This window comes from Scatophagus argus, chromosome 14 (genome assembly GCF_020382885.2).
Source record: "Scatophagus argus isolate fScaArg1 chromosome 14, fScaArg1.pri, whole genome shotgun sequence".
Lineage (NCBI taxonomy): Eukaryota > Metazoa > Chordata > Actinopteri > Scatophagidae > Scatophagus > Scatophagus argus.
Genome location: NC_058506.1, coordinates 3,195,135 through 3,209,472, shown reverse-complemented (window position 1 = coordinate 3,209,472; position 14,338 = coordinate 3,195,135). Strand labels below are relative to the sequence as shown.

General features: G+C 43.2%; 2 protein-coding genes across 2 annotated transcripts; one reads left to right on the top strand and one right to left on the bottom strand.

Annotated features, from left to right (window-relative positions):
- Nucleotides 1–3,650: 3,650 nt before the first annotated feature.
- Nucleotides 3,651–9,428, top strand: micu2 (mitochondrial calcium uptake 2). Its single transcript, XM_046410654.1, has 12 exons — nt 3,651–3,915; nt 4,238–4,367; nt 5,082–5,113; nt 5,252–5,327; nt 5,488–5,535; nt 5,881–5,963; nt 6,656–6,709; nt 6,829–6,926; nt 7,830–8,001; nt 8,076–8,184; nt 8,276–8,433; nt 8,901–9,428. Exons 1-12 carry the CDS (start codon nt 3,712–3,714, stop codon nt 9,000–9,002), a joined length of 1,266 nt encoding a protein of 421 aa, XP_046266610.1. The 5' UTR covers nt 3,651–3,711; the 3' UTR covers nt 9,003–9,428.
- LOC124070612 (interferon regulatory factor 2-binding protein 1-like) lies at nt 9,419–14,258 on the bottom strand. Its single transcript, XM_046410652.1, has 2 exons — nt 12,207–14,258; nt 9,419–10,314 (listed from the first exon to the last, which is right to left on the bottom strand). The coding sequence occupies exon 1, from the start codon at nt 13,996–13,998 to the stop codon at nt 12,232–12,234; it is 1,767 nt and encodes a 588-aa protein (XP_046266608.1). The 5' UTR covers nt 13,999–14,258; the 3' UTR covers nt 9,419–10,314; nt 12,207–12,231.
- Between the last annotated feature and the right edge of the window lie 80 nt (nt 14,259–14,338).

The window sequence follows — 14,338 nt, the reverse complement described above, 5'->3', positions numbered from 1 at the left end:
CCAGGGTTTCCACTGCAGGTAGGCCGAGAGGATGCCGTTGTGCTCAGGCGTTTCAGGTTGCAACAGAGCCCAGTAGATGTCCGCATACTGCTCTTCCACAGACTGGAGGAGGTATTGCCCTGTGGTTCTCAGCTGGCAATGTCACTATGAGTCTGTCCAGGCTACACAGTGTGGACGCCCCCAGTTTGATGAGGAGATCTCTCCCCAATAGATTGACTTTATAGACAGCACTGGGTCTGCTGTCGTGGTCTCTCTGTGGTGTGTTCCCCACTCCTCCCAGTCATCCCAGTTCACCATGGGATACTGGATACTGTAGGTGCTGCTTGGTGATTGAGTGCCTGCGTCAGGCCTGGGCGTGGTGGATCGCCTCAACATCGGCCCTTTGCGGTATACTGGAACAGTCTTTCACCCAGTGTCTTGGTTGGTTGCAGTAGTAGCACACGTTTCCTCCCGGCTGTCCCTTTGGCGGTCCGCCCCTTCCCCCACGTCCTCTCGTCCATTCTCCTCCCCACTGTGGCCAGCCCCCGGAGCCTCCTCCTCTGCCGTATGGTGGGTATCTCGGGCAGCTTTTTTTCTATTCAAGAGGGAACAGGAAACAAATCAGGAGTATCATTATTCTCAGCAGTGACCATTACCTTCACAGCTTCACTTTTTTCTATTCTCTTTTTGTCATTTACCTTCTTTGTCAGGCCTCGTTCAGTTGTAGCTTCAGTAATTGACCCTGAAGCTCTTTAATAGTGTCCCGCTCCTTTTGCTGTTCGTCTTATGCTCAAGTGAGGTGATACACTAAATGTTTTTTTCTCTAACTTCCTCTGGAACACCCTCTAACACCGCCTGTCTGTACCATTCCCTTTGTACCCCTTTTGGCCCTGGGTGGACACCTGTGTGTTTGAGCCACGTGTCCTTACATTTATCTAGGAACTCGCATGGGTGCTGCTCAGGCGCCCAGTGTAATTTTGGAACCATTGCAACGTTGGGCAATGGATACTTCTCTCTCATTGCTTTGCCTATGTCAGTGCTTACCCTAGTAAATGGTGTGTTATCAGTAGTGCGTCTCGTATTAGCCTCCTCCTAAATCTCCCTCAGGTCTGCTCCCGTCATGCATCCAGCTGCCACCGCTCTAAAGTCTCCAAGCGCCAGAGTCTGTCCTGCAGTAAGACTATCTAAGTTGTTTAACTACAATCCTCTGCCTTCTGCCACTGGGGCATTTTATCAACTATTGCTTGCACATCACCTAGTCCAAATGATTTGTATTTGACTCCCTAGCTGGTGGTGATTAAGGGGAAATTTATCGTAGTGTAGTGTGTGTGTATTATTTCAAGGTCATAGGGTGTTTATGCTGCTCATGGGAGCTTCATCCTCGCCTGGTAGGAGTGTGTGTATGGTGTGTACTATTCTATCGATGGCCTTGTCTTGGCAGTGCGCGATATTCTGACACTGCTGATTCGTTATCTGTCTGTTCTAGTGACTGCGTTGAGACTGAGGCTTTATCTAACACTCATTTGGCTGCAGAGGCGGTGGGTGTTGGGTATGGTATACTTACGAAAAGTTGTCCTTTCTCTATTTTCTCTGTTGGGTACCTTTCCTGAGGGGACTCACATGATGCAGTGGAGGAGTGTAGGGTGGGGGTCGGACCGGTGTGTTGGCCTCCTTCTTCTCGCTTTTCCGCTCTTCTTTCTTCTCTTTGATGATCGGCACCCTGCCACCAGACCGCCAACTCGGACCATTCTCTCCTCTCCTCCTCATATGCTTTCCCTTCCTTCCTCCATTTTCCTTTTTTTTTTCAATAAACTTGCTGCTTCTTCCTGCCTCCTGGCTTCTATTTTTTAGCCTTCGACTCTGCTACCTTTTCCCATAACATAACACTCTGTCCTTTAACTCTTTCCCTGTCTCCTTTATTAATCTTTCTACCTTCTTTTTTACCCCCTCCATTTTCTTCTCCTTTTCTTTCTCTTCAGTAACCCCTGTCCCTGCCAGTATTATATTTTCTAGTTGTGCTGACAGAGGTTTCCACCGACCCTCAGGTCCACAACCTCCGTCATGTAACTCCTTATTAAACTCACCCTCCATCCTTAAAAATGTTATACCAATCTATTAATTAATTAAGTAATTAATTAACCAATAGTTTATGAAAATCTAAATTCAGCAGTCAGCCGGTGTGTATGGGGTCCACCCGAGCCACAAGTCTTATTCAGTGAGCAGAGCAAAACAGCCAGTCAGTTTGTATGGAGTTCACCCGAGCAACTGACCCTTGTGACAAAAACCGGCCACTTCCGTTGGCACCGTGAGGTTTCCGCGGCTCAGCCAGCTTTCGTTGACACCGTGAGGTTTCCGCTGTCTGTTTTGAACAGTTTTGTCACGACACTGTCATAATGCTCTGCACTTAAGACACCGCTGAATTCTATTATTTATCTATTTTATCCCCAATTACCCAGACATGTCACACATACACACAATATCACATTTATTCAATACTCACCAACTCTGGAACTTTTATCCTTTCAGCTTTTAAGGAGACGCCGCTCCTAGGGACTCTAACCCAATATTTGAAGAGACACCGCTCTTCTAACTCAGAATTCGGGGGTCCTCACCTCCCCGGGACTCTAACCCAGCTGCCTCCTTGGCTCCGTCCCCTCGTCAGAGGACGGTGGGGTCCGCCACGACCAAGGACAAGATCTACAATTGATCTTTTAACCTCTTTTTTCTTTTCTTTTTTTTTGTTCCAGTTCCTTACTTTGTTTTTCACTCATTCACACTTTATTTTTTTTTATTTTTTTATCCTCTGAATTTTCAACAGACTCTGAATTTGGAAACTTCACACTTGCAGACACAGATTGCCTTCTTATTTGAGAGTATTCAATATGCAGAATTCGTTACAACAGGTTTCTGCTTTACCTTTGTTTTAGGTCGACCACAGCGCTGTGTCCTCGGTGTGCAGTTTGGTTTTAGGTCAGATCAAAAAACTCCTCACATCCCGGACGAGCCCCCAAATTGTTGAAGCCCACTTGCTTCCCCGAGTAGGTTGATGTGAGAGAGTTAAAACAGAGTCGTTGAATAGCCTTAAAACAGAGTTATTTATTTTAGAAACAAAGATCTTTGGAGATCCCACCTCAGAACACAAGTCTGCTTCAGCCAAACGCCAAGTGGGATCTAAAGCACTCAAGGAAGTACATCATTATATATACTTTAAGATAACACCGGTTGCTAGTCTCAACACCTTTACACTCAAGCGAGAGGGGAGGGGTGGTGTATCAGTGTCTTCGCCCATCGGTCAGAGTGACTTGAGATATGGTGTCCTTCTCCTACTATGCATGATACCTCTGTCTCCCTCAGAGTGTGCAGTACTGAGACAAACAACTAGTTCTACATGATTATAACATTATTAATTATACCATTAATGATATAGCATAAAACATATAGCATAAAACAAAATAAGGCATGTTAAACATTTTTTAATCCACATGACCGACGTGCTGGGACAACAATGTTGTCCATTCTCTGGTGAGACAGCAGGTCCTTCCTGGCTGATATGCAGTGTGTTGCAGGAGCCTGCTGAATTTCTTTATTTTTTACGTATGAGTCACAGATCCCTTCACGACACGAACTGAGAACGTCACGTGACCTGTACCTCATCTTGTCTCTAGGGGCGTGGCTCTGCCCAGTACGCAGCTACGGAAGCCTTGGAGTTTACCTAGCTAGCGAGCTAGCTTCATGAAAATGGCCAGCTGGGGAAGGGTTGCGGCTGTCTTGAGGAATGTTTTGAGGAGTCGTCAGTCTCTGAAAAGTTTAGTAGTGCGCCGTGCAGCCGGCCCTGGTGTTTTTGGCTGTGTAATCGGAACTGGAGTCATCTGTTACTATCAGTATTATGCAAACAACAGGACTCTGCCCTTCGCTGTTCTTGCTGAGGAACAAAAAGTGAGTACACACCTTAGCGTTATCAGTTTCTGTCATCGAAACTTACCCCAAACAGTCAGACAAAAGTGTTCATTGCACCTTTCACGTGTCTGTCTGTTTCATTATAAAGTCATTAGTTGCCAAGCACAAGCAATAGTGGCACACTTCAGTAATATTTACAGAAAGGACGGAAATACTAGTTCGTATCAATAACTAACGCCCCCCAGCGTTATTCAGTGCTGCACCACGTAGAATGAAATTCTGATTTTCTGTCAGGCTGACGATGAGTATTCACGTGGCTCAATAGGTTATGGTAGTATTTCTGTCACCTGTGATGTTCCAGGAGGCCGCAGCTCCCCAGCTGTCTGCCAGAAGGATTCGTTTCATCCAGTTCGCCTCAGTGGTGTACGAACAGGAGCCCTACATGACCCCCAGAGACTTCCTGTACTCTGTGATGCTGGAGAACGTAGACCGTAAGATGCTCTCATCTGACATCCAGTCAGTTTAAAGTCTCCATCTAACTGCTTTGATAAGCACGAAAATCATGTGAATCATGTGTATGTCATAGTCTTTGCAGTCATCATGTTTTGAATACATGATGAGACATCTCATTAAAATTGTGGAAGAACTGAGGAGAAAACTCCTGGTTAGCGATAAGGATTGTGTTAAATGTGTAGCTCAAGGCCTGGGCCATGACATAAAGTCAGAACCTGATATGGAGGAACAGGTCCTTGTGTGCTCTGTATACGCAACATAAGAACCCTTAGCAGATGAAAGAAAAAAAAAACAGTTAAAATTTAATGCAGCTATGTTACACATCATTTTCAGTAAACTGCAGTGAATAAAAACTTTGATTTGTAAAACCAAGATGCATGAAAAAGATTCACATGCAGACAGTTGTGATGCATTTATATTGGAACAGTTGCAAATCCTAGTTTACGTAATTTCTTTTATTATTGTGACTCAGATGTTAAAACTCCTGCAACTGTGTAATAAAATCAAATGGGAAAAAATTAACTATTTAAGCATTGAGAGACACATGGGGGGCATGGAATCCCATTTTCTTCACTGGAAGGCCACCCTAGAGGGCACTTTATCATGCTTTACCTGTCATAGAGGCATCCAAGAGGGCACTTATGCAACTTTTTGCTTTCTCTTCTTCTCTTCTTCTATTTCCTGTCATGTAGGAAAGCTGCAGAAGAGAGTTTTAACAACAAAGGTATATTTTCATCATCATCACAATTTGTTAAGTTAGTTTTAAACTGCTGGATTTCCCTCAGGATCAATAATGTATCCATCTATCTAGCTATCACATCATCAGGTTTTTTTTTTCTGTTTCTTCTTGACTTCTTTGCAGGAATTCAAGAACATGTTGACGTCTGCCGCAAAAGTTCGGCCTGGTAATGACCTGTTCAGAACCTTAGGAGACAATGGTGAGTCTTCAGTCTGAGTTAACACACAGATCCTTCACTCTGGGACTGTGTTTCAGTTCAGCTGTGATGACAGAGTTCACACTCAACATCAGAATGTCAATTTTTTGAGTGACCAAATCTGGGATGGATCCTTCTTTCCTAATTTTTTTGTGTGCTGCAGGTTTAATATCCTACACAGAGTATCTGTTCCTGCTGACTATCCTGACCAGTAAGTAGATTCCCAAACCTCTCCTGATCCACTGGGCCTCAAAAAAGTCTTCCCCCTCTTTCAGTAATATTGTGATGAATGGATTTGCCTGAGATTTTGTGACTTGGGTACTTGTATTTTTTCCTTGGTTGTTGATTCTGTCTGAGCTTTGCATTCCTGCACATTTTAATGGAACCAAAACAATTCATCAGCAGCTGTTGACCTGATTTGTTTCTCAAAACTCCTTCCGAGGCTGTGTTGAGAAAGAGCTACTTTTGCCCGACTAACCAGTTTAACTGATTTATGTGAGATTTTCTGTGATATTCCGATAGAGTTCAGATAACTGACAGTGCATTGCTGTTGCAGAGCCACGTACAGGATTTCACATAGCTTTCAAAATGCTTGATGTTGACGGCAATGAGCATGTGGACAGAAAGGAATTCCTCAAGGTAAGTGTCAGGATTCTTTGTTGGCAGGATTTCTGTAATGATTTTGTAATGCTGAGTAGAACAGATCGTTTCATATGAAATCATAGGAGGACACATTGTACGGAGAGAGCTGTGATTCTGTTTGATCGGATGTCTTTATGTGCATTTTAAATGTCAAAATATTGCCACTTTTAATGCTGCGCCAAGCGCTGACGCTACCCCAGTTGTAAGTATGGACCCCGGCACCATGTGAAGGTGAGGGAGAGCTGCACTGCTAGCGACTGGTGTCTTTTTGTCATCTTGCATCTCTGCAGCCTGAGGTGGCCCCTCAGTGTAGTCCATTCATGTAAAGTCACCAGATTTGTCCTCTGTGGTAATGATAGAAGACCTGTGTGTGCTTAGTCTAGATCAGGCCTGGTAGATGTGCACGCTGGCACGCATGCACCTTGTGTTTTATTTTCATGTTGTGACTTGGTGCACAAGCATAAAGCATTCAGTTAAAGAGTAGATGTGCATGGGTTCTCATGTGCTTCATTCACTGTTGTGTGTGACTAAGTCAAAGGTCATATCTCAGGTTTGACCTCTTTTTGTCCTTTTTTTTTCATGAGAGTACATGACATGACATTCAAAATAATCTACATTAAGTGATTTTTAATTTCTCTGGTGATATATTAACTTTCTTTGTATTTTTCTTTTTTTTTTTCCTTCTGAAGTTGAAGAACATCATTGGAAAAAATAAAAACAAAGTTCCTAAAGACAGCACAGAGGTGAGTATTCACATGCCCTTAAACGGACAGCTTAACACGATTTTGTCCCTTTTCACTATTACATTGTAATGTCAGCCTGTTCAGTTTAACACCAGTGAATGTTGCCTGAATATTTACAGAAACCAGTGGAAGAAGGGGAAAGTGTGAACACATCTCTGCAGGCCTATTTCTTTGGGAAGAATGGATCAAACAAGCTGCAGTACCAGGAGTTCCGCAGGTGAGGAAATGCACTCTGAGGTGACGCTCAACCTCCTGCTGTCAGTGTTACACTACATCACAGGGATCAGTATCAGACTACATTCTGGATGTAATGCTGAAAAATATATGTAGTTCCTTTCAAGTCAGCTCTGTGGGCTGGGCAATAAATCACATTTTATTTTCAATTATGAAAACAACATAATCAAACTAAAACCAGGAAAAGCACTGTTAAACAAACAAGCTCTTTAAGCTCAATTAATGTGTCATTTCCAAAATTGTGTTCTCAACTTACTGTACACTTTTGCATAGAATAGTATTACAGCCACATAGTAGGGCAGAGGTCAGATGTTTTACAACCTGGTAATGAAATCAACAGACTTTCTATGTTAAGCGTTTACCTTTGGTTGTAAATGTTCAGCCCTCACGTACAAAGTGAACTGAGCATGCTCAGACACCTCCTATCAGCACATGTTACAGTCCCTGTTTGACAACATTTGATGAGTATTTTAAAATGCAACACTGATAAATATTCAGTAATAATGATTTAGATGATTTCATCATCAGACAGCAGGATTCCACTGGATTGTAATCCCTCGGTGCTGCTTACAAAAAACAAAATTTTCTGCAGGCATGAATATGAATAATATTGTGTAATGTATTCACTAATTTGATAAATGTTTTCATTTTGTCTATGTGAGAAGTTACGAGTCCAAAATTCAGAAAATTGAGCCCAAGCATTCACTTATTATCCCTTCTACACTTGATTTTCCCTTTTTATTTGACTCACAAATTCTGGACTTCATTGTATAAATGGATTTATTTTAAGATTTATTTGTTAGGCAGTGATTTTTCCTCACAAACCTCAGCAGGACTCTCGGGTCTCGAAGCATCAGATTTCCAGTAAACCACTTATGTTCCTCAGGTTCATGGAGGACCTGCAGGCTGAGGTCCAGGAGATGGAGTTCCTACAGTTCTCCAAAGGTATGGACACCATGCGAAGAGAAGACTTCGCAGAGTGGCTTCTTCACTACACCAATGAAGAAGACAATGAATCCTACTGGGAAAACATGAGGAAGAGGATCCCTGCTGGCCAGGTTAAAAAACAAAAATGATATGAAGGCATCATTCAGTGTAGAATCAAAGTAAACTGACAGAGGTTGTCTTGCAGAGTATCACTTTTGATGAGTTCAAAGCCTTCTGCCTCTTCACCAACAATCTGGAGGACTTTGCCTTTTCAATGAAACTGGTCACTGGAGCCAACCGCCCTGTTGGAATGGGTAACACATCTGCTGACGAGAACCTGGATAGCTCTCTCTAGACACTATATGCAGTAAATTATTTTATTTTTATTTTATTTTCTCATTGCAGCCCAGTTCAAGCGAGCTGTGAGGATTGCTACAGGCCATGATCTGTCTGAGAACGTGCTGGACACGGTATTTAAACTGTTTGACATGGACGGAGACAGCTGTCTGAGCCATAAGGAATTCATCGGTGTGATGAAAGACAGAGTGCTGCGAGGTCTGAAGGTGAATCTGTCCATCTTGACCTTCTTTAATAGCTCTTAAAGGAATAGTTTGACATTTTAGGAAACAAGTTCACTTGATGACAAGATTAACACCACTCTCTGTCTATATAGGAAATATAAAGCTACAGCTGGTTAGCATAGCTCAGCATAGAGCCAAGGAGACAGTTAGCCTGCTTAGTCCAAAGGACAGAATATCAGCCTACCAGCACCTCTAATGCTCACTAATGAACATGTTATAGATGCCACTTTGGGCTCTGGTGGTTTTTCACAATTTTTGACAATTGATAGCTGCAGCCCTAAAATCAACTACTAATGAAATTGCGCCATTTGTGCTTGGTGTATTTTTTGTTTTTTTTCCATTTTGATATGGCAAGCTATTGGCTAGTCTATAGATTAGATATATAATTAATAAGATGAATGTCAAGGTGCAGTTTGAATTTCACGATATGAACATGGTCCTGTCCTCAGGTGCAGCAACAAAACGGCTTCTCTGGCTACTGGAAATGTGTGAAGAGAGAGACACTGAAGGCAGCTCAGGAGGCGTTGGGCGACACCGGGTGCCCCATCTGAACCACCATGATCACTCACACCACTCAGCATGGTATCATCTAATCAAATAAGTTGTGTGAGCAAGATTTTAAATGTAACCACATGTAAAGAAACCACGGATTTACACCACTATCTTATGTATAAATGTGTTTACAGATGAGTAATGTATTGTGTGAACTTTGGTTATGGTGTTTACAATTTCTTTTTTATTTTGCACACTTAATTACTCACTAGCAGTGTGTTTACAAAACCAGCTAACTGTGGTTCGAGGGATATATACTAATTCAGTGTGTACTGATGCATTTTCAAGGGATTATACAATATCTGGTGTGGGTTTTTCCTTGTTTTTGTTAAAACATTTATCAAATAGTTTTCTAAAAATGTCAGTGTTTGAACAATGTTTGAACATATTTGAGGTTCACAGAATAAAGCAGATATAACTAATAACTATTTTGTAATTTATTGTAGAATTGACCTGTTAAGATCACGAGTATGTGGGTTAACCATTGAAGATTGTGGTGCTAATTATCTTACCATACATATATTTCAAAAAGTAAATAGACAAAACAAGCTTACTTCTGTGATAGATGAACAAATTAGTGACTGATGCCAAGGTTATCAGTGAATACAGCATACACAGCTACAATACAATAAAATTACATTGAGCATGAAGCCATCTTTGGTCTTCTTATCACTATAAACAAATACATATAAATTTGTATTGTATCAAAAATAGAAATTACATAGCCATATTGAAAGTAAATTCACATTTTTGACATACAATATAAGGAGATTACGTAAGAGACATATTGTGGGATTACATTTTTTTTCAATCCTTGGCTTTAAGGGCCCAATGGTTTAGCCACATTTTGAACATTCATGTGTTTTTCGAAGAATTGCATGACAAATGTTTTTATCAGTATCTGCCATCCATCTGTGTAGAACAGTATGCATGTATAGAACAAAAACACAAATGAAAGACAAAATAGATTGTCATTCTTAAAACAAGCATGTGCTTTTCTATCCTGGGTTTTGAAAACAAGGCCTGATGAGAGGCCTCAGGACAAAGGAGAGAGAGGGAGAGGGATTTGGTCAGGACTCAACATTCGGTTGTGACGTAGCAGCCCAGCCTTGACAGGTGAGCTCAGCCCTGACAGGTGCACACATCCCTCTTCTCCAAAGTGAGTTCTGTTGTGTCTTCAGTTAACGGTGTTTGTGTAGCCGTTTTCCTGGGGTTCAGGGTTGCTCTGTTCTCAGAGGCACGTGATGAACTGCAGCCAAAGTGGACCTCTGCTCGAGATAATAGGGAAGTGCTTTGAAAGTGTTTGATCCACTGTGGAAAAAAAAAAAGGAAAACACAGGTAAGGATTTGGATAGCGTGCTTAACAGTCCACAACGCACTTTTCAAGCACATTTCCGTCAGATATTCATTAAAGTAGTCCTTGTGCAAATAGTCATTTCTCAAAATGCAAGAACAACCATACAAGTTGTCACATTTAAATATAAAAAGGATCTTTTCCATTTAGGAATGAGGAGAAAATGGTCAACAGGGTATCTATTATAGTCTTGGATTTCACTTACAAAGGTCAGATGAATATTTTTTACATTTCAAGACACTAGTTGTAATTTTTCTGCACCTTGACAACTATCTAGCACTGTCACACTTCAGCAAGCACTGCTGTTCTAAATCAGCATCAAACTCTGTTGACACCAGGACAGACTACACATTTAGTTTGTGTCTACTTTTATGTGCAACAACAATGGATTCTGAGTCACACAAAGTCAAAACAAAGTGTAATGTGTTTATGCAGATTACCAGGCTGCAGAGCAGAAATAAGTCTGCATGTGGCATCACTGCAGTTTCCCACTGTACCGTGTGCTTTGACACACAACGTGACCAAAGTATTTCTTACATGCGAGTTTCAGTGTGAACAGACGACAAGCTGAAGTTAACACGGACATGTTTGCAGCACACAAATATAAAGAGATTAAATCATTTTTGCACTGCTAAGTCTGCTCTACTGATATTATGATAATGACCTAACATTCACTCGCTTACTGGCTTTGTTAGCCTTAAGCACAACCTTGTTTTTGTATTTATCTTGTATTTTACATTATCCATAGTAAAATCACTATTTGCACTGTGTTTAGATTTTAAATACTCCATTAGCACGGTCACATATTACAGTCCACTACTCTCTATAAGTGGTTCTAGTGGCCGGTAGAGCTGATTCAGGTTCAGTTATTGGTGAGTACCAATCTGTTACCACATAATTTAATTGCTGAAATGGGAGCGTGTTACTTCCCAGCAGTGTCCCATACACCTGTAAACAATCTGACTTTTCTTCAGCATATATGTATGCATGTACAGCATGCAACTTCAAGCCCATCAGAAAACTTACATTTGTTGCTGTTTGTGTTCGTATAACTGCTTGTCAAAGAAAGTTCTATGGCATTCATTCTCTACTGTCATCTTTTTTTCACTGTTAGCAACTGTATAAAGAAATCCTCCTCATAGAGTCTGACCACATGCTTACCAATAACATTCAAGACAATTTTGTCTGTATATTATGTTGTATTATTTGAAAGATGGAATCGCTTACGTTACTGATGCGGATTCGAGTTTAACCGTGACAGCATTAGAGGTTTAAGGATCGACTGATCTGGATGGATATACTGGTTCAGCGATCAACAATCCAATAACACTGATGCTAAAACATCGATAAATAACATCATGTTTTGACATACACCTTTATTTTGAAATTGCACTGGAAAAATTATTTACAACATCTAATACTGACTCTAATCATTCTAAGGCCCCTGAAATTAATCAAAATCGTATTGTGGCAGACTTTGTGATACTGGCAGATGTCATACTGTCTGAAGAAAAGAAACTGGCTGATGTGAGGAATAAAAGATGGTCTGAAAACTAAAGATGTGTTTTACAAATCAGCCACGCTCAGTTGTACAATGTAATTTCAAGTCAAGCAGTTGCAGCTCAAAAAAAAATGTCACTGTTAATTATATTTCCTGTTAAAATTGATTGCAGTCCTCATTTGCAATTCTAATTTTCTGAATCCTGTCTCACTGGGGACTTTAGATCATATTCTTGATTTGATTCGTTCAAACTGTTTTAATTGTCAGTTATGAAGTTTTGAAAGCTGATTTTAGAAAATGACATCTTAACCATCCCTAACGAGACAGACAAGACAGCTGCCGTCTTACCATTCACCACAACAGGATGGAGATGTCAAGGGTCGTTCTCCTTCTTTACTGTCACATCTCCGTCACCGGCCAGGATGGTCGAGATTTCTCCCTGCATGAAGGCCCAAGGCACATTGGATCCAGCCAGAGGACAGCGCTCTCCACTGGGGCAGTACACCTCCCCTCCTTGACCTTGGCTGCGGATGAATCCTCGGGTACACGGGAAGCAAAACTTGTGGTGTGGAACAGAGGGACACTGGACAAAATGAGTGTCCTCCAAGCGCTCTCGACAGAGGGTACAGCAGAGCAGAGTGCCCTGAGCGCTGCTTGTAGACTCCCCAGCACTGGTGTTGCTGCTTGGACCCACCTGACCCAAGGCTGCCTGGGAGACTGAGGTGGAGGCAGTGGAGGGGCTGCTGCTGGTGGGGCGCCCGGCTGAGGAGTGGGCTGTGGACATGCTGGGACTATCTCTGGCCATCTGGCTGGAGCTCAGGCTGTCTGCAACTCCCATGAGTGCTGAAATAGGTGAGGGCTGGCTGTGTAAACGAGGTGGGCCCTCCTGAGAGGCAGCCATGCCAGGAAGAGGTTCCATGCCTGAGTAAGCACCTCTGGACCAGGTTTCTCTTGCTTGGTGATCAGGCCTCCCTTCGCTTTCTCCATTCTCAGAGCCTGGGGATGCCTTGCGGCGCCGAGCTGTGCTCTTTGCTGGCACAGGGCGTCCAGCGGCTGCCATAGGCAACCCTGCATCTGGCTGTGGCAGAACTTCTGGGATTGGGGGTTCTTTAAACATACGGACACCATCATTCAACAGCTCAGACAGCGCACGCCAGTCTCCTGTGCCTTGCCGCTTCTCATATTCCACATAGCGTAGACCAGAGTTCACCGCTTTACCTGCATCTTTGGCTGAGTCACGGAACATCTGCCTGACCAGGTCTGGAACACCTGAGAAGATCATTCCGGAGCCAGCAGGATACTCCACGAACACCTTCAGCTCAAACTCTGGAGTTGTGCTGGCATCAAAGGCCAGCACACGACCCATCAGGCTGTGGTCTTTCCTAAAGCGTACATTGAAGGGGACACAGCTACTGAGAGCTACAAGTACTTCCCGGACTGCTTTGGGACGGTTTGGCCAGCCTTCAACCCTGCTGCGAGCCACCTCATTCAGTTCTGCCATCACTTCATTGTTCCTCCATGCTGCAGGATCTATACCCACCAGAGCAGAGGTGCTAGCTCCCATACCCAGAGACAGAGCCTGTCTTCTGCCAGCATCACTCATTATGGGGCCAGCTGAGACAGCAATAGGTGTTGCCCCTGCCCTAGAGCCTGATAATGGGGCTAAAAGCCCATGAGGGCCTGCTACTAACCCCTGAGCTATCAAGGCATGAGATATGGTTCCATGAAGACTAGGAACTGCTCCAATTACAGCCCGACGAGTGTTTGGGCTCTGCCTGCTGCCCTCTGACAAGGCCACATCTTCAGCTCTATGCAGGCCATTGGGGAGGCGAGAAGACACCCCATACTCACCCCTCCCCCTATCTGTACGCTCTCCATGCTGCCGCCCTGCTTCAATGGGCCCAGCCGAGCTGGGTTTTCCCTGCTGTGGACCGGGGGATCTGCCGTCTAAAACTCCATGCGTGCTCTTCAGCTGCCTGGCAGTTTCAATGAGGAGCTCTATTCTGTCTGCCCCGTCGTAGTTTACACATCCCCGGCACACAGCCTCGCTGAATTCCCACAGCATTGCCCAGGGCATCTTGGGCAGATCGCAGAGGTAGCACCATTGCCGTCTGGAGGAAGACTGCGAGGCGGAGGACATGTTGTTTACAGGCCCTCGACCAAACTTTCTTCAGAGGCCTACACGTTACGGTCTACGTTTTCAACAATTCTTCAGTTCTCAGACACCTCTCGCCACACACCGTGCATTTTACGATGGAAATGAAACGAAAACTAAGCTCGAAACGCGACAACTGACGATGGCATTTGAAAGTTAGCAACGTCTTCTTTCTCGATTTGTTCGTGTCGGTCCGTGTGGAAGGAAGTAAAATGTCATAAGACACCGGAAACACCTACGCGACTGAGGCTGAGGGCACTCTGGGAGTTGTAGTTTTATTCTTACGCCGTTGTCTTTTTCTGTTACTCATATACTGTAACCGTGT